Source organism: Pelmatolapia mariae, linkage group LG6, assembly GCF_036321145.2.
Source record: "Pelmatolapia mariae isolate MD_Pm_ZW linkage group LG6, Pm_UMD_F_2, whole genome shotgun sequence".
Lineage (NCBI taxonomy): Eukaryota > Metazoa > Chordata > Actinopteri > Cichliformes > Cichlidae > Pelmatolapia > Pelmatolapia mariae.
This window is the reverse complement of record NC_086232.1, coordinates 20,895,529-20,920,856: the sequence shown is the minus strand read 5'-3', so window position 1 is coordinate 20,920,856 and position 25,328 is coordinate 20,895,529. Positions and strand designations below refer to the sequence as shown.

At 39.6% G+C, this 25,328-nt stretch overlaps 2 protein-coding genes across 2 annotated transcripts; both read right to left on the bottom strand.

Moving 5' to 3' along the window:
* Nucleotides 1-2,407: 2,407 nt before the first annotated feature.
* Nucleotides 2,408-8,907, bottom strand: LOC134628550 (hydroperoxide isomerase ALOXE3-like). The gene is made up of 14 exons (XM_063475253.1): nucleotides 8,727-8,907; nucleotides 8,306-8,510; nucleotides 8,081-8,162; nucleotides 7,707-7,829; nucleotides 7,511-7,614; nucleotides 7,109-7,275; nucleotides 6,851-6,994; nucleotides 6,032-6,235; nucleotides 5,799-5,885; nucleotides 4,861-5,030; nucleotides 3,674-3,795; nucleotides 3,450-3,550; nucleotides 2,900-3,070; nucleotides 2,408-2,745 (listed from the first exon to the last, which is right to left on the bottom strand). The coding sequence occupies exons 1-14, from the start codon at nucleotides 8,877-8,879 to the stop codon at nucleotides 2,566-2,568; spliced, it is 2,013 nt and encodes a 670-aa protein (XP_063331323.1). The 5' UTR covers nucleotides 8,880-8,907; the 3' UTR covers nucleotides 2,408-2,565.
* A 7,216-nt stretch (nucleotides 8,908-16,123) lies between these two features.
* On the bottom strand, nucleotides 16,124-24,250 carry LOC134628549 (hydroperoxide isomerase ALOXE3-like). Its single transcript, XM_063475252.1, has 14 exons — nucleotides 24,092-24,250; nucleotides 23,653-23,857; nucleotides 23,435-23,516; nucleotides 23,087-23,209; nucleotides 22,893-22,996; nucleotides 22,317-22,483; nucleotides 22,045-22,188; nucleotides 21,549-21,752; nucleotides 21,280-21,366; nucleotides 21,005-21,174; nucleotides 17,537-17,658; nucleotides 17,295-17,395; nucleotides 16,475-16,645; nucleotides 16,124-16,303 (listed from the first exon to the last, which is right to left on the bottom strand). The coding sequence occupies exons 1-14, from the start codon at nucleotides 24,242-24,244 to the stop codon at nucleotides 16,124-16,126; spliced, it is 2,013 nt and encodes a 670-aa protein (XP_063331322.1). The 5' UTR covers nucleotides 24,245-24,250.
* Nucleotides 24,251-25,328: the final 1,078 nt, after the last annotated feature.

The window sequence follows — 25,328 nt, the reverse complement described above, 5'->3', positions numbered from 1 at the left end:
ATGCGTGCTTGTTGTTTTTGTCTGCTTCCACTTGTCTTTGCACTAGGATGATGTCGGAGTAAATGTGCAGTCATATTCATTGTGTTCCCACTAGTGCTGTCAGCGTTAATCTGAAATGACGTTAACGCCACAACACGGCAAATCTCCGTTAACGAGCTACCGCGGATCGCCCCGTGCGTGGGGCTGGACAGCGTCAACACGTTAACGAGCAAACTGCACTAACGCAGTAGTTCCCACCCATGTAATTGAACACTGCGTGGCACATCCGACATACTGTTTTACTTTTGTCCATGACGCGCTTACCTTCAGGGTCATACTTCACATGAAGACCGAAATAGTTCCAAAGGCCAGATCTGAATGAGGGTGGGGGAGGTTCAATTTGCCATGTTGCAACGAGCTAAGCTTCTGTCTTGCTAGCTTGCGCTGCGCTCAGTGGATCTGCGCTCGACAGTGCAGCCTAGGCGGAGTAGTCGAACGCAGATCCACTGAGCTCTCAACACAGACAGCATCGTCAGAAGAAAAGTTGATAAAATAAATTAAAAATCTTGTATTGATCGATACACATGCGTACCGAACAGAAAGCACTGTATCGAACGGTTCAATATCGATACGAGTATCGTTGCACCCCTAATATATATATATATACATAAGCATATGTGCTACAACAGGAGTTGTTACTTTTGTCCTAAAACTGAGACTACATTTGAGCTCACCAAAACTGGACAACTGGAAAAACATTGACCAATCTGATGAGTCTTAGTCTCTGTTGTGGGTAAACGTGAAAGCATGGATCCATCCTGCTTTGAATCAACAATTTCAGCTGCTGGTTGTGTAACAGTATGGAATATATTTATGGAGAGAATTATGCCTCAAAGTCATTGCAAATGCATACGATATGATCCACAAGCATAAAACAAGCTTTATAATTGTGTACAGTGATTCGTTTGTGACTTTTGAGGAATCACAAATGCGTGGTCCAATCCACACACAAATACGAAGCAATTTGGCCACACGTAAAACTATTCTACAAATGTGTATGAATGCCAAGCGTCATGTCTGGAGAAAACCAATGACCCTAAACACTCAGCCAAGATGACAAAGGAGTGGCTTCAAGACCACTCTGTTAATGTCCTTGATTGGCCCAGACAGAGGCCAGACTTGAACCTGATTGATCTCTCTGGGGAGATCTGAAAATGAATGTGCACTGACACTCACAGCCAACCTGAGCTTGGGCAGTTCTGCAAAGAGGAATGGGAGAAACCGCCCACAAATAGGTGGGCAAGCTTGGAGCATCATACTCAAAAAAGAGTTGAGTCACTAAAGCAGTGTTTCCCAACCACCGTGTCTTGGCACATAGATTTCACCTGATTGGTACTCTAAGCAACCTGCCTGAGTAATTGGCAGAACAATTACGTTCTCTTCCACTAGAGGGCAGTACAACTTCTTGCTCCAATTACATGTGTTGCCAACTGCCAATAAAACAGAAGAAGATGAAGAAGAAATTACATAGTTATGTGAAAATGAAGCACGTAATAGCAATAGATTAATATTTGAAAACAAAAAGTAGTCAATCTGACCTGGACAGAATTCTGACACAGATGAAGGCCCTAGCATGAATAGTGGTCAGAAGAAAGCAAAAATGTTATACTGGGGACAAACTGAGCCAATTCCACTATATCTGGTGCATGGGGGAAAATTGTCAATACGCTTTTTGTGACAATGTTGTTTAGTGGTGTGCCACGTGATTTTTCTAATGTGAAATATGTGCCGTGGCTCCAAAAGGTTGGGAAACACTGCACTAAAGCATAGAAAAAAATGTTTGCATGGATGGGTGTGAATGGGTGAATGAAATGTGTTGTTTAAAGCGCTTTGAGGGTTCAGGTAGAGCAGAAAAGCACTATATAAAAACTAGTCCATCTACCATTTAGATGGACTGTATATTGTGAATTACAGCTAATTTATAGCAATTAGAATTAACAATATACGACAAAACTAGAATTTAAAAATGTTTCTACAAAGAAATGTAGAAAGCGCACGTTAGCTAAAATACAGCAGCAGCTTCAGACAGAGTTTACGATGTTAGTATTATACCAGACACCAAATAGCTGTTCCAAAAAATAAATAAATAAATGAACAAAAAACCCTTTATTGTGTTAAGGCATAAAAGCATAAAACAGTGCTTATTTTTGGTGATTAAAACAAAGGTCAAGGACTAATTCAATAATGGAATTACAATGCTTGTTGATTTGGGAGTAATGCAATATATTTTCAATGAATAAAACAAATCTGTGTGGGAGAAACATAACAAAACATTAAAATAATGAAAATATAAGCAATGAAATTTGGTAAAGTTTTAGTAAGACTCTGGCTCAGAGCAGACACTCTCACAGAGTGATGAAAATGTTACCCAGACATATTTCAACAGATAAGTAAAAATCGCAAATCAGCATACAATGATCAGAAGCAGTAAGTTCATTGCGCCATTTCATCAGTAAAACTCAGAACTTACATTTCTTTCCCTGCTTTCGCTTGAAAAGCTAAATTTGTCTTCTTATCTTCTAATATTCAAATGGCCACACTGTTTTCTACCACTGCTGGATCCATGTAGGTGTATGGCACTTTTAAGTGCTTGTTTCTGGCTTTGATGACTCCACTCAAAATTTCAAGCTCCGTCTGAAAATCCTTTAATATCTTGCGAGGAATCTCCTCAGTGAAATGGTCCTCTGGGTACTGGCCAAGAGGGACCTAATGAGAACAGTGATACATTTAGTTTTTCTTCAACAACATTCAAATTTTTGTCAAAATAACTCAACATTCTTGCATGCATATGTAATTTTTTTCACAAAAATTTACTGTAAACATAATTTCTGACATTCTTAATGAAATCTTTGCTCCTTACAAAGTCACTGGACTGCTTGCTGAGGAGCCACACGGTGGCCATGCCCTGAACTGTTACGTTGACATCAGGGAAGGTCGCCAGCATCGTGGCCTCGCTTGTCGTCCCCTTTGTGGTCGGTGGTGGGAGTTGCAGGGAGATGGGAGTGTTGGGCATCCAGCCAGCATAGTCAAACTGTATTTAATGAATAAGTAAAGGATAACTGATTTACTAAGATTAAAAAGCATAGTTTTTAATTCTGTCTTTGTTTTTTAATATTGTTGTTACCTTCCTGCTGTTGTATGGTATTATTCATACAATTATTTACATTTTCCCTTTGCATGACAATGAGTTCATTTGATTTTGGGAGAAATGTTTCATCAGCTACAGCTTGTCAGTAACATGACTGACTATAAAAAGAGCGTCTCAGGGAGGCATGTGATGTTTTTTTATGTTCTATTGTGAATAAAATTAGGGTTTTTGAGATTTGCAGATCATTACATTGATTGTGTTTTTATTGATATTGTAAACTTTGCCATTTTTTTTTCAGAATTGGGATAATATAAGGACTCACCTGTCCACAGTTCACAGCTGCATGCTGGGCTGAGCAGGTGTAGATCACCATGGTGACAAACTTGATCAACTCAGTCACATTGGTAAATGTCTGAGGAATTCCTGAAATAACAGCATCACTTAAATTCATTTAGGTTTAGGTCAGGTTAGGTTTAGGTTGCAATATATAGTATGGAGAAATCACCACTATCATTATAATAATTGAAGTTAATAATTGAAGCCCACCTGTTTCTGCTTGAGAGAGAAATCCATGTTCAAAAATATCCAAAATCCACTTCTGAAGTTCAGAGTCCTCCTCAACTTCGCTGTCACTCTTGTAGTAGTGGCTGAGCATTCCCTGCACAAACCTTCGACAAATGGGAATACACTGTGTAAAACATGTTTTTATTATTTGTACACAAACTGCTCCAGGATTATTTAAATCATAAAAATTTGCCCTAATTCTTTTGTTTCAAAAACTACATAAAAATAAATGGCACAAAGTACCTTGTCCTGATTAAAAATAGGGAGGTTACAGGTTCATGATCAACACACCAAGTGTTTATAATTTAACTTAGCGAAGTTAGGCTTCTGTAAGTATCAGACACATCTCTCAGTTTAGAGGCGATGCTAACGAATTTTAGTTTCAACAGAAATCTAAATGTTGTTTAATAAGATCAAGGCAGGCTGTACATGTGGTGACAGCTACTGGTATACAAAGGGACATAACTTGTTTAAAAATACACTATTAAAGAACAGGCTCAGGATACTCTTGCAAAACAGAGTCTAGATCTCATAAGTTTTACTTGTTGGCCAATGAAGGTTAAAAAACAGACTAACTGAAGAAACTGATGCAAGGAAAATGTTGGCAAAGACTAGAAGAAGAGGTGTTATGCAAGCCACACTCAGATGTGACATCCACAAAAGAAAGCTTTTGCAATAAAACAAAGAAATCTAGTTAAAAAAGGTACATAGAAAAGGTGTAACATATTTCCGTCCTTTTCTGTCCACATTGGAGATTTGAAATAATATTAATGACAATGATAACAAATCAGTTAGCCAGCACAAAGACATCTCTTAATTCAAATTCCTTCACCAATGAAGACCATAAATACAAAAAATACAAAAAACAAAAAGCAAACAGACAATGAGACAAATGCTTTACACCATGTGCTTTACACACTGTGCAAAGAAATTGTCATTGTTGTCTTTTGCAAAGGAAAGTTTGTTATTACTGTGTGCTCAAATATATGACTTTACAGGAGGCTTTTATTTATTGATTTTCATATTTTAACCAGCCAATACTGTGGAGAAAGATCAGTTCAGTTTTTTATGCTGATTTAAGATAGGATGACCCATTATTTACAAACTCTGAATTGTTGCAGCTTGATGGCCTCATTAGGAGAAAATCAAAAGAAAAGAAAGTGTGTTACCTGTGGATGATATCCCAAACCTTTAGTCCATCATCCCTGTAGTAGAAGTTTGGCACAGCCTCCACACCACGTTCAGCAATGTCATCTGGTATGCAGAGGGAGCTGTAGGTTAATGAGGACACTGACCTCTGCAGGATGGTAAACATGCCCTCTCCACCTGATGATGCAAACTAGAGAATGGGTAGCTCACAGTTAGAGACAAATGTTGTACACGACACTGAAAAAAAAAACAATTCTTAAGGTAAAGGTCTAGTGAGTGTGTTTGGTGTTATTTTTGTGCCTCTACTCTGAGTGCACATTACAAAAAGAGAAAAAAAATTCAAGTGTTGTTGCATTTTGAGAAGAAAAATATTTTGATTGAAGAAAAGTTTAATTTGAGTGAACAAAATTCATTGCTGCGTGCAAGAAATGTATTTCAGTGTTCGCTATTATCCATTTACACACACATAACAGCCACGCTCGCTCGGTTGTTGGCATTTGCTCTTGCTCAGATCTCTGCTCTGTGTGCTGACGGACATCTGTAGACCTGCTCTCAGTGCGTAGGGTGCAGAGATGTTGAGAGCACGCTCAACTCTCTGTACACCGTTATAAATGTGCCACAAAACCAACCAATCACAGACTTGGATGCAAAAATTCTGATTGGCTGTTTTGGTCTCCAATCAGCTCGCTAGCTACAGCATTCCGGAAACACTGTCCAAAGTCAAGCTAAATCTAATGGAGTGGTTTGGTTTAAACTAGATTAAAACCAACAATGGACTTAAACATTTTTATATTTTAAAATAAAATAACATACTTACCACACATACTGCATGCAGCAGTTAATTTTGTTTGGTCAAATTAAACTTTTCTTCGCTCAAAGTAATTTTCTCCTCAAAATGCAACATTTGCACTTGCGGAAACATTTTTTACGCCATAAGTGTGCTGGTCTTACTGCATACCTGAGTGAAATTGCCAGTGTCAGAAATTAGAAGACGCCGAGCTAAGTAGTTGATCTGCAGAGTGTAGCGCGTGTGAGGTTTGAGGAGCTGAGGGAAAGAGGGAACTCTGTTAGTGACATGATTGGGGCAACACTTCATTTTATTGTCCACAACCAGCCGTTATGGACAAATGCTTTCCACACCATTGAAATAATGGCATAAAACAAACTGAAGTTTCAGCAAACGTCAGTTACCTTGTACAGAGGATGCACCATGGGCACGTTGCGCAGCAGTGACACTGCAAAAACCTCAGCCAGCAAGTGCGTGCGCAGAAGGTGAACATTGAGCTGATGCTCATTGAAATCTGCACTTCTTACAAAAATCTTGGCGATCAACCAGTCGTACTCAGAATCAGTAGGAAGAAAGATTGGATTGTCATCTGATGGAGTCTGCTTCAGCTACAGGAGGACAGGGCGGAGTAGTCATTTGATACAGATGATCAAGTATACTCCTATAATCAATTACTGATCAAGACTGATGAAATTTCAGTTACTGTTCTATGTTTGACAAGTTTATCTTGTTTGATACTCTGCTGTTCCCTTATGGGGAATTTCCACTGAATCCCTTCTAACAGAGAGCATTTCTTCTGAACAGCTTTACATGTTGCTTTTTAATTAGTTTTTACTGATGCTATCTCTCCCTGCTCAGTAAATATATTGCATATTTTGCATGTCTTTCTGTACTGAAAGAGGGATCTTTTTTGGCAAACTGTACAGAATGAACTCTGATGGCTGTTTGTGATTTTGACGTCATAAATGAAACCGACTTGATTTATGTACGTGTCAGACTCTTGGATACTGCTATGGGATGAACTTTTTTCACAAGGCTAAGGCAAAAACACTTCACAGCTGGTGTTCAGATATGGTACTAGCTATGGTTGCCAATAGAATATCCTTTTATTTTGATTTTACAATGACGTTGTACATGAACAATTGCTTTACACATTAACAGGTGTGCTATCTCTACTGATAAGTTGATAAATACACAAACTTTAACCTTACTGTCTGAATTACCTGAATAGCAATCGGCATTAGCTTATCATCAGGAGCTTTGTGGAGCAGGACAAGAGGAGCCATCAAGTACTGCTTCTTCCCATTGATGGTGTTTGCTTTCACTCCATCCAGACGCTTGTAGTCACACAGGAATATGTTCCCTTTCTGTTTGAAAGTTCAGGATATTGCAACAGTGTGGATATAACATTTAGTCAGTGACTGTACAAGTACAATTATTTGACAAAAAATCAATTTATTATAAAGAATTCAGATGATCACCTTCATTTCATCTGCCAGGCTGTAACGGCCATGGGGAAAGACCATGTCACCAGTAACAGGGAAGTTACTGGGCAGGGCTGTACAAAGCTGAATCAACATGGGGTTGACACCATTTAGAAACTGGTAGCCAAAGAAAGCATCCTCTTTCCAGTGTTCATGAACATATTCTGTGGAAAAGAAACATTTGACTTATTATTTTTGAAACTGTGGGCTACTAAACTCTGCTCAATTTCTGAATTAATGTCAGAAGTTCAGGGTCTGATTATGTGAAATGTAAAAGAAAAGTCAGATTTCTCTGGTAAGAATATATATGGTTTACAGAACAGGCTGCCCAATATTCAGCTCATTATTGCATAGAGTGCATATTGTATAAGGACTCCATTATGCTGTGATGTTAATTACCTGATATTTCAGTCTTTTTGCAGCAAAACACTCGATTGATGCTGTCAATATTATCCCACTTCTTCTTACAGTTATCCAGTCCCTTCAGCTTCAGCTCAGTCAGTCTGAAACAGAAGAGCACATTTATTTAACTTCATTATGATACTTAATATACTTTTGATAAGTAAAGAGAAAAATATGTATAACAGAACTTCACCCTGTGGAAGCAGTGTAGAGAAACTCTGTAGTTTTGGTGAAGGAGAACTGAACCTCATACGGGAGTGAAAATGGGTTTTCTGCCTTCATGGAGTGAGGTATTTTCTCTGCATATGCATCCCAGCTGAGGAAACACAGAAACAGCAGAGTGATGAGGATGTTAATTACAGTAAGACATGATATACTTTTTATCTGCAACATATGCAATAGTTTAATTTCTCTTAATTAATTCCAGCAGACAAAGAATATGCTGTAATGCTTAATTTTAAGCTTAAATATCATTAGTATTAGGATATTCAGCTATAACTGGAGAGGATTTGTATTCCAGTTTCAGGGGCCGTGAAGCTAAAACGTGTATAAGCTCTGAATTCTCACCGATAGTCTTCCTCTCGCTGCTGAATCTCCTGCTGCCGACTGTACCTGCCAAGATGATGGTTGTCTTCAAAGACTCTCAGAGCTAAATAAGAAAAAAATGGTATCAAATTCTTCCTGTGAATTTGGCATATTGGGAAATTGCTTTAGACTCATTACAAATTTTTTGTTGTCCTCACTGGTTTGTAACTACAGAACAAGATTTAAGATGAGCACAGTTTCCCAAACCTTTTCCATCCCTGAAGCGGTGCACCTTGCTATCAGTGATCCAGCGGTAGATGGGAAAGCTGTAGATGTCTCCTTCAGGGGATTTCACTTCCACCTTGGCACAAAACCAAGCGTCCTCCGGGAACAGTGGGAGAGACTGTTTGTCTAACTCTATCAGCACAAGATTTCCAAGGGAAGTGGAGCAGGACACCTTAAACTTTGATACCTAAAGAAATGACATAGCAGTTTGGGCTGTTGCTGTAACACTCCAGCATACAATTCCTCTTATAATTTACTGTGGTCCATGAAGTGATCTGTTTGCTTTGATCATTTTGATGGTGATAGATTCCCCTTATTTCCCCAAAATGATTTCATTTGTGTATCATCTCATACAGGAAACCTGAGAAACATTTAATCATGAAGATGCATATATCAGACATACGGCTCCTCTGACGAAGGATGAAGCCCCTTTCAAGCCCATGAGCCACGTGCGATCACTCTCCCCATCTGTGCCCACCAGCTTAATGAAGACATTGTTAAGAGTAGTGGAATTAAGGAGATCGCCAGTGAATACAGTCACTTTATACTGCACCATTTTTCCTCTTGAATGTGTTCAGATCCTAGTGGAGAAGTTCCTTAGAATAACTACTCTGTCAGAAGTTGCCCCCACAATCGTCTCTTTTTATTTATACATTTCAGTGGGAGTGTCCAGGCAATTGCATCAGGTAGGTGTTGTGTTGAAATGCTGGACATGTATGAGCAACTGCTGTAACCTGAGACACCACAGGAAGCTGAGCTGATGATGAAATAACGAGGCTTTATCTTATTCAAGAGAAATCGCAGCCACTGTGAAATGTAGAAGTATGCAACTATTTGCTAAATACACATACCAAAAACGTTTTGTAGAATTTTAACAAACCTTAAAGTCAATATTTGGTACGACCCTTCTCTTAGATAGGCTTCCTTGTAATTTCTTTCAAGTAACCTTCAGGGATAATCAAAATATGACAGAGCCCCCATTGTGTTTTACAGATGACTGTAACACTCACTGCTGTACCTCTCCTGATCTCTTTCCTCAATACATTGAGGATTTGAACCAGAATTTTTTCAAATTGAATTTTCAATTTGGATTTAGCTCTACATGTGACCTGTTTTCACTGATGTTCTTTCCCATTCTTGTGTAATTTGGCCTACCTCAGCCTTTTCTCCCTGTTTTGCTTCCTTAAGAATGACTTGACAGTCACACTTTCACTGAGACTGTTATGGCTCAACGTGGGGACTCAAGCGCAGGACTCCAGAATCAGCTGTACACAAGAATTTATTTACAGAATCCACCAGGTGTTTATACAGGAAGTGCAGGGCAGTGCTATATACAACAAGTGAGGGACGGGGCTCCAGAGAAATACAAAGGGGTAGTCACTCGTTCTCCAATTCTCCACACTCACGACCGCAGTTCCACTCTCCACACTCAACACAATGATTCACACAGGGAAGGTATTCAGGAGGTCTGTAGACGAGGAAAGGAGAATTAATTACAACATTCACAATAGACTCTTGACTTAACTGAGCTGTAGCTTTGACTCTCTCTGACACGTGGTAGACAACGATCCAGCGAAGACCAGCAGACTCCTCCTGGCTTAAATGCCGATGCCTTGATGGGCATCAGGTGTGTTCCCCTTCCGTGGGCGTGGGCCGAGGGCGTGGACCCACAATGAGTTCCGCCACGGCGACACAGAGTAGGAGAGAGAGAGAGCGAGAGAGAGAAAAAGGTAGAAATGGCCGATCAGCGTCCTGCTGATCCCCCAGGTTGTGACAGAGACCATTTATGATGAAGTTTTGATAAGGTGAATCAGCTGAAGGCCCAGATGCATGTTTCAGGTCCGGTGTCAGGTCTTTGTTGAATTTATTTATATATGTTATACATATATGTTAAAAAGATGACTTTCAGATGTTGATCTGCTGTAGATAGTTTCTTAGGCCTGCTACGTTCTTTTGTCTTCCACTTGTTCAATTACCTCAATGTTTTGGAGGATACACTGCATACCATATGCCAGATTTTTGGCTAAGAGCTAAGGCATTTTCTATAAATTCAGTGAAAGATATTGGAATAAACTGTATTTTACAAGAGGCTACCAGTAATAAAATGTAAAGAAAAAGTTAATAGTTAAAATACCCTCTTTGCTAAGTTGTGTGTATGTAAATGACCACGGCTGACCCAACGACATGAAGATGCTTTCAAGTATCTTTATTCTTTTATTTACTGGTTGCTGTCATGTTACATACACAGCTTGCAGCTGAACACTTCTACAACAACAACAAACAGCAGGCAGAGAACTAGTGATGTGCGGATCGATACTGAAATATCGATTCCTCCGATACCAGTCATTTATGTTCTAGAATCGATTCTCACATTAAAATATCGATATTATAGTAATTTAGGGTAAATTTGTAGTTTATCATTAACAGGAACACAGTGGAAAGAAACTATATCATTCGGATTGTCTACATTGGAAGGAACTACTTCGTCTTCCGCCTTTCATAGTCATGTGCGAAATACGGCTGTATAAATGTGTAGCAGCCCCTTGGCGTGCGCACTCACAACAATGGCTGAGCGTAATTGGAGTTATGTGCGGACACATTTTACATCTACAAACAGCCGAGACGCGGTTTGCGATACATGTGGCAAGAAAGTGAGGTGTTGTGGCAACACCACTAACCTTGTCAAACACCTATGATGAGCGTATGTTGAGGCGAACTGAAGAGGAGTGGACAGGGACAGGTGATGCTAGGGCGAGACGTCTCACCCTAGCAAGTCCTGAGCAAGTCCTTTAGTGCTGCAGACAGGCAAGGCGTTCAAATAGCGCACAACTTCAGTTTTTTTATTTCTATATGATGAATTCTGCATTATTAAGTGATAAGAACAAGTAAAAGGGGAGTTTCCTTACACGAGAAAAAATATGCTTGCACAATCATCAGTCAACACTCACTTTGCTGTAATGTGTGCAGCACAATAGTTTCTGTGTTAAATATCAGTAGAGTTAAAGAGAAAAGGATTTTAAATGTGTCTGCACATGCATAATCCTCAGGTAAAACCAAAACTTTCCTACTAATACTTATCACTCTAGTTTTCTTTAGTAACTATTGGCACATGCTCTGTTAAAAGGCACTTCAGTGCAGTAACAACACTAAATTGGTTCAACAACCACCCTGAGACAACCTAAACATTAGACCAAAGGATTAAAAATACACTGATTCGGGTACCACTTCCTGCTACAGTGTAAGGTTAGAGCAGGGGTGTCGAACTCCAGGCCTCGAGGGCCGGTGTCCTGCAGATTTTGATATCACCCTGGGTCAACACACCTGAATCAAATGATTAGTTCATTACCAGGCCTCTGGAGAACTGCAAGACATGTTGAGTAGGTAATTTAGCCATTTAAATCAACTGTGTTGGATCAAGGACACGTCTAAAACCTGCAGGACACCGGCCCTCGACGTCTGGAGTTCCACACCTGTGGGTTAGAGTGAAAAGGTGTTTGTTTGATTGTGGCTTTCACTGAATTTGTGTTTTAGAAGGTGAAACGAAGTGTGAGAATAGGATTACAAAACCTGCCTCTGTTAGTCATGCAGAACAGGTATGAAGTGACTCGTATTCACGGAACTGCTGTTCTCTCAATTCCAGTAAAAGGTTAGAAATTAGGATCAAATCAATAGCAAGAACAGACTCGCTTTAAAGTATGAAGTATAAAGTTATTTCATGACCTGCATGATTCAACGGTCTTAGAGATTTCTGATGTGTAGAACTGGTTAGAGTGTTACGTCTCTGACATTAAATCCACAAATCTAAACAGCTCATTTTAAAATCTCCTAATTAAATTTTTTCATTGATTTTGTCTCATGTTTAATTGTCAGCACACTTATATGATAACAATAACAAAAAATCATTACGCTTTAATATTTGCCTTAAGATGAAAGCACACAATGATTATAATGCAAAGCACGAGAGTCACGAAGCCACTGTTTTTTCGAACTATAACAATGTGGTGATTATGTCGACCATTGAAGGGTTTAATGTATATTTATATAGATACACGACACTCTGAATCCTTCCAACATCATAACAGAATTCTGATGCTCCCTTTAAAAAAAGAAGAAAAAAGGCAGGATTGTCTCCTTAGTTAACAAGAAATATTATATTTCACTTTCCAACATTTGGTAGGGGGGCATCTTTTCTAATTTGGGATTTTGCCCGAAGCGCTATCCCTGCTGAGTTTATAAATGCCAGTTTGGCTAATTTATTCCAAGAGGAGCACAAAAGAAGAGTTTATAATGATCAGTGTAGTTCTCTGTTGTGCTTTGCTGAAGTGAGCAAAGTTACTTTTGTACACTAAAATATCAGATGGTCATTTATGTAAAATATAATCTTCTAATATTCTGATTGTGCCAATGAAGTTTTTATTACACTGTACATACAACAGAATAATAACTTGTCAAAATAGCTTCCATTAGTTGCAGAAAAAAACAAAACTAGTTTACCTAAACTTTAGTTTACCTAAAATAAAGTTTACCTAAACTTTAGGTAAGCTAAACTATGGATCAGAGCGTCAGGAATGTAGTAGGTTAACTGTAGCTCAGGAGCCAGAGCAGCCAGTATTCTTGGGTAAGATACTGAACAATAAGTTGCTTTTTAATGCATTCATCAGAGTGTGAAGGTGGGTGAATGCTAGCTAGAAACCACTTAGGGTGGCTGTAGTTCAGGAGGTAGAGCAGGATCTGGCTCCCCCAGTCTGCATGTTGGGCAAGATACTAACCCTAAGTTGCTCTCTGATGCATCCAGGAGTATGAATGAGTAGTAGTTAGTTAGTGAGAACTTAAAAGCACAGAAGAAAGTGTTTGTGTGATTGGGTGAATGCTGTGTAAAGCGCTTTGAGTGCTTTGAGTAGAAAAGCGCTATATAAGAATGAGTCCATTTACCACTTACCATTTACTTAGGCACAGAAAGAAAGTGCTTGTATGAATCTGAGTGACTAGATGAATGAGGTATGCTGTAAAGTGCTATAAGTGCTCAAGTTGAGTAACAAAGTGCCATGTAAGAACCAGTCCATTAGTCATTTACCAATGTGTGAAGGGCAGAAAGTAACACATTTTGTCACTTGTTAGCTGGATTGCAAAAACAAATGAGAATTAAAATTCACTAAGAAGTTGAGGAGGCCTGCAAACAGTCAAGGACAAATTAAGTTCATTCAGCACTAAATGTGTGATTAGGTGAGAGATTAGCTGAGTTCAGGAGTATTATGACTACATGGTCAGCAGCAACCTCGAAAAGCAATAAAATTGGTATCATAAAAATATCTCACTTTTTTGCAAGAGCAACACCGCTACCGGTCTGTGCCCAACATAGACAGCAAAATCTATAATAGTGACAGCCATTGAAATGTTTTGCTTCTGAGTTATTCAGATTCTAAATACTGCGCATACTGAGGTGCTGAACAAACAGTACAATACATGGTAATAGTCCTGTTTGTAATCTGAACAAGTTTATTACTGTGCTACACGGGAAAGTTCCAGATGTCTCCTTGCAGGGACCGCAAATTTCAGGGAAATTTCAGCTTTCCAGAAGAGATAAGGCAGCGTAAAATGTTGCATCCTACAAACAGACAGAGGAAGTGAGAGAGTCTGTATGTGAACAGATCCACAGACTGTTGAAACTTCAGCACAGTTACAAATTGCAAATACTCTTCTGTTAAAATGAAGACAATTTCCTTCCCCCCAAAGGGGTGCTTCAGGTTTAGATTTTGCTGCACGTGTCACAGACCACAAGTGAACAGAGCAATTTTAGTCTCTTATTTAGCAAAACAGATCTTGCATATATTACACAGAACTCAGAGGGCATCTATTCATTTATGCATTGATTAATGAATACCTTTATTCATTATTAAATGAATAAAGGTATTAATTTAATAATAAATATCATTCAAAAACCTTATTCTGAGAAAAGATATAACAGATTTTTAAGAACAAAACAAGAAATTAAGAATTTAGTCCCAAGATTCTTATTATTTTTTTTAAAACATTTTATTATTATAACTGCTTTTCCCTCCCTATATCCTTTATAAGGATAGCATAACACATGTAGGTAAACTACTGTATACACTGGCCAGCCACTTTGTTGTGTGCAACTGTTCAGCTTCTCTTTAACATAAATATATATATATATTTAAAAAAACATATGGCAACAAAGCAACCTGCAACCTGAAGTTCAAACCAAGCATCAGAAAGGGGAAGAAAGCTGATTTAAACTTTAGACTTGGCATGGTTGTTGGTGCCAGGCAGAGTATTAGAAATCAGAGGGAAAATGCCAGACTACTACAAATAATTCAAGTTAGGACTCATTTCAAGCAACACTTGTAATGAGTCATGTCTAATCTTGAAGCAGATGGGCTACCACACCAGGTGCCGTTCCTGTCAAGACAGGAAAATGGGGCTTTATTTGACATGAGCTCACTCAACTGGACAGTAGGAGATTGGAAAAACACTGCCTGGTTTTGGTTTCTCTGCTCCAGTATTTAGATGGTGCAAACAACATAAAAGCATAGATCCATACAGCTTTGTATCAGTGACTATAATGGTATGGGAGGATATTTTCTTGTCAGACGTTGGTCTGCTCCTTGGTACCAATTGAGCCTTGTTTAAACACAGCGACCTACTTGAGTGTTGTTGCAGATGATGTCAAGCCCTTAATTATCATAGTGTACCCATCTTCTGATGGCTGCTTCCAATAGAAGTCAGCCAGCAGTGCTGGTTTGACACCAGATCCCGGCCAGACCTGTCTGCTATGTGGGCAGTAGGATAATGTTTCATATCACAAAACTCAGTTCATCTCAAACAGGTTTCTTGAGATGACAATGAGCTGTACTCACAGTCATTGGATCTCAAGCTTTGATTCACATCATGGATGTGTAGCTGACAAATCTGCAGCAACTGAAGAATATTTCCAACACCTTGTTCTAGCTTTGTACTAGCAAGGTGTACCTAATAATGTGCCCAGTGAGTATAAAGTAAATTGATATTATCACATTCTGGCCACTGAATTGAGATGACTGTTGTTGGGATTTGGTGCTATATAAATTCAACTGAATTGAATATAATCACATTTTTGCCACTGAGATGGTATCTACACAAAATACAGTGGCCTATGTAAACATCACTCTATTTTGCAGTGTTAAATAAATATGCTACACATTTCAACAGTATAAGCAGGCTAATGTGGATAATGCAGACCCATCTTGTTAATGTCTGTGAGTCATGTGTGTTTAATCTGTGCCATGCATTAAATGAGGCTTTAGAGAACTGATAATTTAGAGCATGATGATAAACTACAATCACAAAAGATTTCTGCAAAGAAACCAAGTGCACATTGGTGGCTGAGATGAAATAACAGTCTCAGACGAAGTTTAGGGTGTTCATGTTGTCTAACTCACCAAAAAGCTGTTTGTGTTTAGCTCAAGAAAATTGAAACATTAAAATAATGAAAATATAAACAATGAAATGCAGTAAATGTTTTCTAAGAATAAAATACATCATGTTCAGGAGATCAACTGTCTCAGAACAGACACCCCAAAAAATCAAACATTTTTCATTTCAAATCAGAAGATGATTCAAGATTGTAATGCAAAAAAAAAAAATCACATTTTAACACAGATGAAAAGAATTTACAGTTTAGTATATAAGTAGTAAGTTCTTTGTTCTATTTCATCAGTAAAAGTCAGAACTTAGAGGTCTTTCCCTGCTGTTGTTTGAAGAGGGAACTGAATTTTGTCTCACAGCTGAGTCTTCTAATATTCAAATGGCCACACTGTTTTCTAGCTCTGCTGGATCCATGTAGGTGTATGGCACTTCTAAACGCTTGTTTCTGGCTTTAATAACTAAACTTAAATCTTCAAGCTCCATCTGAAAATCCTTTAGTATTTTGCGAGGAATTTCCTCAATGAAATGCTCCTCCGGGTACTGGCCAAGAGGGACCTGATGAGAACAATGATACATTTAAGTTTTCTTCAACAAAATTCAATTAAAAAATTCTTTGTTTTTAATCAAAATAGGCTCTTGGAATTATTGTTTACAGTTGTAATGTGTTTACAAAAATTAAATTCAGACATAATTTCTGTCATTCTTAATGAAATCTTTGCTGCTTACAAAGTCACTGGACTGCTTGCTGAGTAACCACATGGTGGCCATGCCCTGAACTGTTACGTTGACATCAGGGAAGGTCGCCAGCATCGTGGCCTCGCTTGTTGTCCCCTTTGTGGTTGGTGGCGGGAGTTGCAGGGAGATGGGAGTGTTGGGCATCCAGCCACCATAGTCATACTGCATTTGAACAAGAAGTAAAAGATAACTGATTAAAAAGTAAAATGATGGTGTAATAATGAAATTTAATGTATAATTCCTTCTTTGTTTTTTTAATATTGGTGATGCCTCGCTGTAGTTTTATGGTATTATTTATATAATTATTCACATTTTCTCTTTGCATGACCAGTTTAGTTTAACTTCACTGATTTTGGGAGAAATGCCTCAACAACTGCAGCTTGTCAGTACCATGACTGGGTATAAACAGAGTATGTTAGAGAGTCAGAGTTTCTCAGATGTAAATATACATAAATACAGGTTTGGTTTTAGAGCAACACATGCTCCCATCCAGATGACATCTTTTTCAGAGAAGGACTTACATATTTCAGCAAGACAGTGCTGAACCCCATATTGCATCTATCACATCATGGCTTCATTATGGAAAAGTCTGGGTGCTGAACTTGCCTTGCTGCAGACTAGACCATTCACCAGTTGAAAACATTTGATACATCATGAAATGAAGAACAGGATAAAGACCCAGGACTGTTGAGCAGCTAGAATCCTAAATGAGATGGATCATCATTGCTCTCCCAAAGGTCTCCTAGGTTCTCAGATGTTCATGCACTGTTGTTTAAAAAAAATGTAAAACTGTGTTTATACAAGGACTCACCTGTCCAGAGTTCACGGCTGCATGCTGGGCTGAGCAAGTGAAGATCACCACGGTGACAAACTTGACCAACTCAGTCACACAAGTAAATGTCTGAGGAATTCCTGTTGAGCAGAAAACCCCCCAGCATCAATTGCATTGAGGTGAACAAACAAAGATTGGATTTATGTTTGGATTATAATCATATATACTAAGGATCAATCAACTTTATCATAATAAGAACTGAACATTTCTTTGAAGCCAACCTGTTTCTGCTTGAGAAAAGAAACCATGTTCAAAAATGTCCAAAATCCACTTCTGAAGTTCAGAGTCCTGCTGGACCTCACTGTCACTCTTGTAGTAGTAGCCGAGCATTCCCTGCACAAACCTTTGAGAAATTGGATGAAATGTGCTTTCATTATTTATTTCATTCATTTTACTTAGGGATGGTAGATATCTGTAAGTAATAGACACACCTTTCATTTTAAGAGAAGTACTAACATCTTCTGAGAAACTTTAATTAAAAAAATTGAACAATGTTTAACATTAGTCTGTACTTAATATACTAATCTCTCATCTGAGTGTCTACGGGAACCACAGAACTTCCTGTGGTACTTGCTTAGCTTGATCATTCTCAACCATCCTAGGCGGCGCCTCGGGACCTCGGGACTTCCAGGCCATACTCCGCACTGGCCACTTGATTATGGCGCTCCATGCCCCTGCCTGCTAGCATCTTGCAGTCTGCTCTTATGTGCTGGATTGTCTCAGGGGCATTTTTACACAGCATGCAACTGGGGTCTTGCCTGATGTGATAGACCCCAGCCTCTATGGAGCTTGTTCCTGTGCTGCCAAGATTAGTGCCTCTGTGTTGTCTTTCACTCCAGCTTTGTCCAGTCACTGGTAGGATTTCTGGATGTCAGCCACTTCCTCTATCTGCCGGTGGTACATTCCATGCAGGGGCCTATCCTACTATGATGGTTCCTCCTCTTGCTCCTCTTTCTTTGGTTTTTGCTGCTGAAGTATTTACTGAGCAGTTGGTTGGGGCCATTTTCCTGATGTACTCCTGCATGTCCGTTGTCTCATCCTGGACTGTGCTACTGACACTCACCAGTCCCCGGCCTCCTTCCTTCCGCTTAGCATACAGCCTCAGGGTCCTTGACTTGGGGTGCATGCATGGTAAGGAGCTTCCTTGTCTTGATGTCAGTGGCTTCTATCTGTTCCTTTGGTCAGCTTATTATCCCAGCAGGGTACCTAATCACAGGCAGGTTCTAAGTGTTGACAGCCCGGATCTTGTTTTTACTGTTCAGCTGACTCCTCAGGACTTGCCTGACCCTCTGCAGGTATTTGGTGGTTGCATCTTTCCTAGTGGCCTCTTTGTGGTTTCCTGTTGGATTCCCTGGTATTTGTAGCTGTCCTCGGTGTCTGTAATGTTGCCTTCTGATAGTTCGATCCCCTCAGTTCTGACTATTTTCCCTCTCTTTGTTATCATCCGACTACACTTCTTCAATCCGAACGACATTCCAATGTCGTTGGTGTACATCCTGGTTGTGTGGATCAGTGAATCGATGTCTTGTTCACTCTTGGCATACAGCTTAATGTCATCCATGTAGAAGAGGTGGCTGCAATTGCTCTATTCCGTAGTCGCTATCTGTAGCCAGTTTTGGCAATGATCTGAGAGAATTCTGCCCTATTCAGAACAGTAGTGGAGACAGAGCATGTCCCGCACATGATAGTGAATTGTGCTATTGGCTTGAAGTTGGCCTCTAGTGTTGTTCGCCAGATCCCCATTGACGAAGGCTTTTAGGGTCCTGTCGATCTTGTACAGTTCTAGGCATTCCAGGATCCAGGTGTGGGGCATTGAGTCATAGGCCTTCTTGTAACCAATCCAGGCAGTGCACAGGTTGGTCAGCCTAGTGTTGCAGTTTTAAGCGACTGCTCTGTCTACCAGTAGCTGGTGTTTTGCTCTTCTGGTATTTCCATTTTGAGTGTCTCTCATCGACTAGAAGCTGGTTCATTTGTGCTGTCAGACACTCATGGAGTGCAGTCAGCTTCTTCAGCCAGTAGGCATGAATCATGTCAGGGCCTGGTGCTGTCCAACTCTTCATACTGGAGACCCTTTCTTGAATGACTCTGTTCACGGAGGTTGCTGTGGTCTGCTCTTAGATCCACTAGCCACTGAGCATTGATGCTATGGGTTGGGTCCTTCTCCCATATGCTCTTCCACTATTGCTCTGTTTCCAGCCTTGGTGCTGCTGTTCTCATATTGTTTCCCTGCCATTAAGAGTACACCATGGCTGGTTCTGTGGAGAACAGCTGGTTTATTCTCCTGCTTTCTATCTCTCTGGTGTACCTCTTCAAGTTTGCCAAGGCTGTGAGTCTTTGCTTGGCTGTAGCACCTTTTTCATTGCACCTTTCTGCAGCTCCGATAGTTGGCTAACCTCCCTATGTGCTACCTTTATCTTGGCCTCTAGTCTCCTTCTCCATGGAGGGCACTGCTCCTTGTGGCTGTTGAACTTGTATCGAAGTATCTCACTGATCAATGTTGCCGTGGTGTAGATCAGCTGGTTAGTCTCAGTTTTGTCCATAGTGCAGCATTCACATCATCTAGTATAGGGGTGTCAAACTCCAGGCCTCGAGGGCAGGTGTCCTACAGGTTTTAGATATCACGCATGTGAATCGAATGATTAGTTCATAACCAGACCTCTGGAGAACTTCAAGACATGTTGAGGAGGTAATCTATCCATTTAAATCAGCTGTGATGGATCAAGGACACATATAAAACCTGCAGGACACCGGCCCTCGAGGCTTGGAGTTCAACACCCCTGATCTAGTAGATCTTCTGAGGGTACTTCACATAGTCTTAGTAACCAGCCATGAAGGATCCAGGTTTCCAGCTTTGCCATGATCTTATCTCTCAGGTCAGTTCCTCTCGTGCTCAATGATCCTTCTTCCATCGCACTTAGGGCCCCCACCTAATCTCAGGTGGAGGTGATGATATCTCCCCCTTGACCTGTCATCCTGGCTTCCCCTTGCCGTAGCATTTGTGTTGTACCTCGTCAATCTCTAGCTGTGTGAGCAGTTCCATCTTCTGAATGTTGGAAAACATTCCCCAAGTTGTTTCACCATCAATCTGGATGCTGGGTATCGAAAATTCCATAGGTCCCTCATCCTAGTCATGTAACCCTTCCACTGGGGTTACTTGCTTAGTAGCATTCCAACACGCCTGTTTTCATCTCTTTCTTGTGTGTTAATTTTGTGTTCATTTTTTCAATGATCTTTTATTGGGGGAAAAATGGACTGAAAGTATTTTTTCAACGAAATAAATTAAAAGGAGCAATCAGAAAGCTAAATGAGTTAAACCAAATTGAAAACAGAATGTTCCCGATCCTGGGCCAACTCCCAGAATCCGGGAGGAGGCCCAGGGGCAGACCCAGGACACGCTGGAGAGATTATATCTCTTGGCTGGCCTGGGAACACCTTGGTGTTCCCCCAGACAAGCTGGAGGAGGTAGCTGGGGAGAGGGAGGTCTGGGCTTCTCTGCTTAGGATGCTGCCCCCGTGACCCGGCCCCCGATAAGAAGAAGAAGATGGATAGATGGAAGGATGGATGGAAAACAGAATTGTAAAATGACATAAATAAAATAAAAATAATAAACTAAAAAACAATAAAATATTATTATTATAACAGAACTGCAGCAGCTTGGTGGCGTCATTAAGAGGTCAAAACTACCATACCTGTGGATGATATCCCAAACCTTTAGGCCATCATCCCTGTAGTAGAAGTTTGGCACATCCTCTAGGCCACGTTCAGCAATGTCATCTGTTATACAGAGGGAGCTGTAGGTCATTGAGGACACTGACCTCTTCAGGATTGTAAACATGCCCTCTCCACCTGATGCTGCAAACTACACAATAAGAAACTCACAGTTAGAGACAAATGTTGTACATTACACTGAAAAAGAAACAGTTCTTTAGGTAAAGATCTAGTGAGTGTGCTGTTTTTTGCATACCTGAGTGAAAGCGCCAACCTCAGAAATGAGAAGGCGTCGAGCTAAGAAGTTGATCTGCAGAGTGTAGCGTGTGTGAAGTTTGAGGAGCTGAGGGAAAGAGGGAACTCTGTTAGTGCTAGATTGGGGCAAAACTTTAGTATTTATTATGCTGAGGTACACTGTTGCACAATAAATGTCCTTTGTGGACACAGTGATAAACTCAAATGCTTTCAACATTATTTAAAATTATTTACAAACCAAAACACTGAGTTTCAGCAAACTTCAGTTACCTTGTACAGAGGATGCACCATGGGCACGTTGCGCAGCAGTGACACTGCAAAAACCTCAGCCAGCAAATGTGTGCGCAGCAGGTGAGCATTGAGCTGATGGTGATTGAAATCTGCACTTCTCACAAAAGTCTTGGCGATCAACCAGTCGTACTCAGAATCAGTAGGAAGAAAGATTGGATTGTCATCTGATGGATTCTGCTTCAGCTACAGAAGGACAGGGTTAAGTGATAAGTCAAATTATTAGTTATTTTTAATATCTGGCTTTCTTCTACAGCATGTCTTTTGTCCTTCTCCCTCTCCCCTCACTCCCAACCGGTCGTGGCAGGTGGCTTCTGACAGAGGTTTCTTCCTGTTAAAAAGGGAGTTTTTCCTTTCCAGTATTGCCAAAGTGCTTGCTCACAAAGAATTGCCTGATTGTTGGGATTTTCCTGTCATATTTACCCTAGAAAATATATATATTTTGCTATGTAAATAAAGCTCATCTGAACTGAATTACCTGAATAGCAATCGGCAATAGTTTATTGTCAGGAGCTTTGTGGAGCAGGACGAGAGGAGCCATCAAATACTGCTTCTTCCCATTGATGGTGTTTGCTTTTACTCCATCCAGAAGCTTGTAGTCACACAGGAATATGTTCCCTTTCTGTTTGAAAGTTCAGGATATTTCAACAGTGTATATTCAGTGAATGTGTAAGTGCATTTATTGCAATGACCAAGTAGCTGATTTAAGAAACATTTCTTTCTCCTTTTTTTGTGTCTTTCTACAGTCACCTTCATTTCATCTGCAAGGTTGCAACGACTGCGGGGAAAGACCATGTCATCAGTTACAGGGAAGTTACTGGGCAGGGTTGTACAACACTGGATCAAAATGGGGTTGACACCATTTAGAAACTGGTAGCCAAAGAAAGCATCCTCTTTCCAGTGTTTCTGAACATATTCTGCAAAAAAAAGAAAAAGAAAAACTTTTTTAAACTAGCCTACAAATTTTGCTCCATTTCTGACTTTGTGTCAGAAGTTCAGTGTCTGAGAGTCTTGATTATGTGAAATGTATAAAAAGTCATAAGCTCTCTCTGGTGAGCTTTATTAGATATTGGAACCGTATCCTACTTGTTAGATCACCTGTCATAAGATAAAATGAGACTTTATATTCTCAGTTTTAAACATCAATCAATAGCTATAAACATATATAATATATATGTTTTTACAGAACAGGCTGTCTAATGTTCTTATTATTCAGGAAAATCGACTATCTATACTGATATAGTAATACTTCAAAGGTAACAGTTAAGTACATATTATTATGCACACAGTATAAGTACTTGATACTCCAACTATGATGTTAGTTACCTGATATGTCAGTCTTTTTGCAGCAAAACACTCGATTGATGCTGTCAATATTATCCCACTTCTCCTTACGGTTATCCAGTCCCTTCAGCTTCAGCTCAGTCAGTCTGAAACAGAAGAGCACATTCATCTTATTTCTTTATTATATTTAACATAGTTATAGTTTTGATAGGTAAAGAGAAAAAAAAGAACTTCACCCTGTGGAAGCAGTGTAGAGAAACTCTGTAGTTTTGGTGAAGGAGAACTGAACCTCAGATGGCAGAAAAATTGGGTTTTGTGCCTTCAAGGAGTGAGGTATTCCCTCTGCATATGCATCCCAGCTGAGAAAAAGAAATTGCAGTTTCAATTCACAAAACATAATTTATGAATAATATAGTTTGCAATGCATTTTTAAATTAATCTCAGCAGACAAGCAATATAATGTAATGCTTCATTTTAAGGTTAAATATCATTAGTTTTAGGATATTCAGCTATAACTGGAGAGCATTTGTATTCCAGTTTCAGGGGCCGTAAAGCTAAAATGTGTATAAGCTCTGAATTCTCACCGATAGTCTTCCTCTCGCTGCTGAATCTCCTGCTGCCGACTGTACCTGCCAAGATGATGGTTGTCTTCAAAGACTCTCAGAGCTAAATAAGAAAAAAATGGTTTCAAGTTGTTCTTGTAAATACGGTATATTGGGAAACTGCTTCAGCCTCATTACAAACTTTGTTTTACATCTTCAATGGTTTGAACAAGATTTAAGATGAGCACAGTTTCCCAAACCTTTTCCATCTTTAAAGCGGTACACCTTGCTATCAGCAATCCAGCGGTAGACGGGAAAGATGTAGATGTCTCCTTCAGGGGATTTCACTTCCACCTTGGCACAAAACCAATCATCCTCTGGGAACAGTGGGAGAGACTGTTTGTCTAACTCTATCAGTAGAAGCTTTCCAAGGGAAGTGGAGCAGGACACCTTAAACTTTGATACCTAAAGAAATGACATAGCAGTTTGCGCTGAGCTGTAACACTCCAGCATACAAATCCTCTTATAATTTACTGTGGTCCATGAAGTGAACTGTTTGCTTTGACCATCTTCATGGTGATAGATTTCAACTTTACATAATTCACAGTTAATAATTCCCTTATTTCCCCTAAAAGTTTGCATGTATAATGTCATATAGGGAACCTGAAAAAATCATGGAGGTGGCCATCCCAGACTTACGGCTCCTCTGACGAAGGATGAAGCCCCTTTCAAGCCCATGAGCCACTTGCGATCACTCTCCCCATCTGTGCCCACCAGCTTAATGTAGACATTGTTAAGAGTAGTGGAATTAAGGCGATCACCAGTGAATACAGTCACTTTATACTGCACCATTTTTCCTCTTGAATGTGGTCAAATCCTGGTAGGGGGAGAATTATAATCACTCTTAGCACTGATTTGGAAATGTAAGCAGTTAAAATTGTGACATCACAATTAAAAATTTTTGAAGAGATTATCTAAATGCCTTTTTTGACCCACAATTTCTGACTGAAATCCTGTGAAAACATCTCTTACCTTTTTCAATGAGACGAGGAAGTTTCTTAGAATAACTGTTCTGTCAGAACTTGCCCCTACAATTTCTCTTTTTATTTATTCAGTTTAGTGGGGGTGTCCAGTCAGTTGCATCAATCAGGTATAGTGATGAAATGCCAGATAAGGTTATCCAAATAATAAAATCTGAAGGAAGTGTTATCTTATTCATGGTAAATTAGCTCTGCCGCTGTGAAATGTTGACTATAAACTGCACCACTCTTTTTATTGAGCTGTCAAAGCCCTTGACACTGCTGACTTGTCATTTTCCTAGAAGTTATTGGAACTAGGCCTTTCAGATGAAGGCTGGTTTACTAATTACCTTTCTGACTGTAAGCAGTGCACGCAGTTTAACGGTCTCTCTTCGAGTTTTTAAAATGTCACTAATGGAGTGATCTGTCTTACATTATTTGATATTAATGTTAAGGGTGTGGGACAAAAGCTAAATATATTTTACAATTTATATGTAGATGACACAATTATTTTTGTGCTCATACCACCAACATGGTTTTCCAACAATTACAATTAGCTTTTGATGAGCTCAGGCTCATTTTAAATGGAAAAAAGTCATGGTGTTTCAAGTACACAGAGTATGGGCAGTATTTCCCTCTACTGTACCTTTTCAAGGTTTTTCTATTGAAACTCATAAAAATACTCTTTACTCCTCCTTGACAATGGTGATTTTGTTTGCATAAATAACCCTGCTCCTTCTCTCTATCTCTTGGACTCTCTTTATCATGGGGCATTTAGGATCTAGAAGTGGCTGTAAACCTTTAAGACACCGCTGTACTTTACAATCTCTAGCTGATTTGTCTTCATTGGAATCACAAAGGATGTTCCCTCACTCTTTATGACTATTCACTGGGATTGTATCTATAAATATATGGTT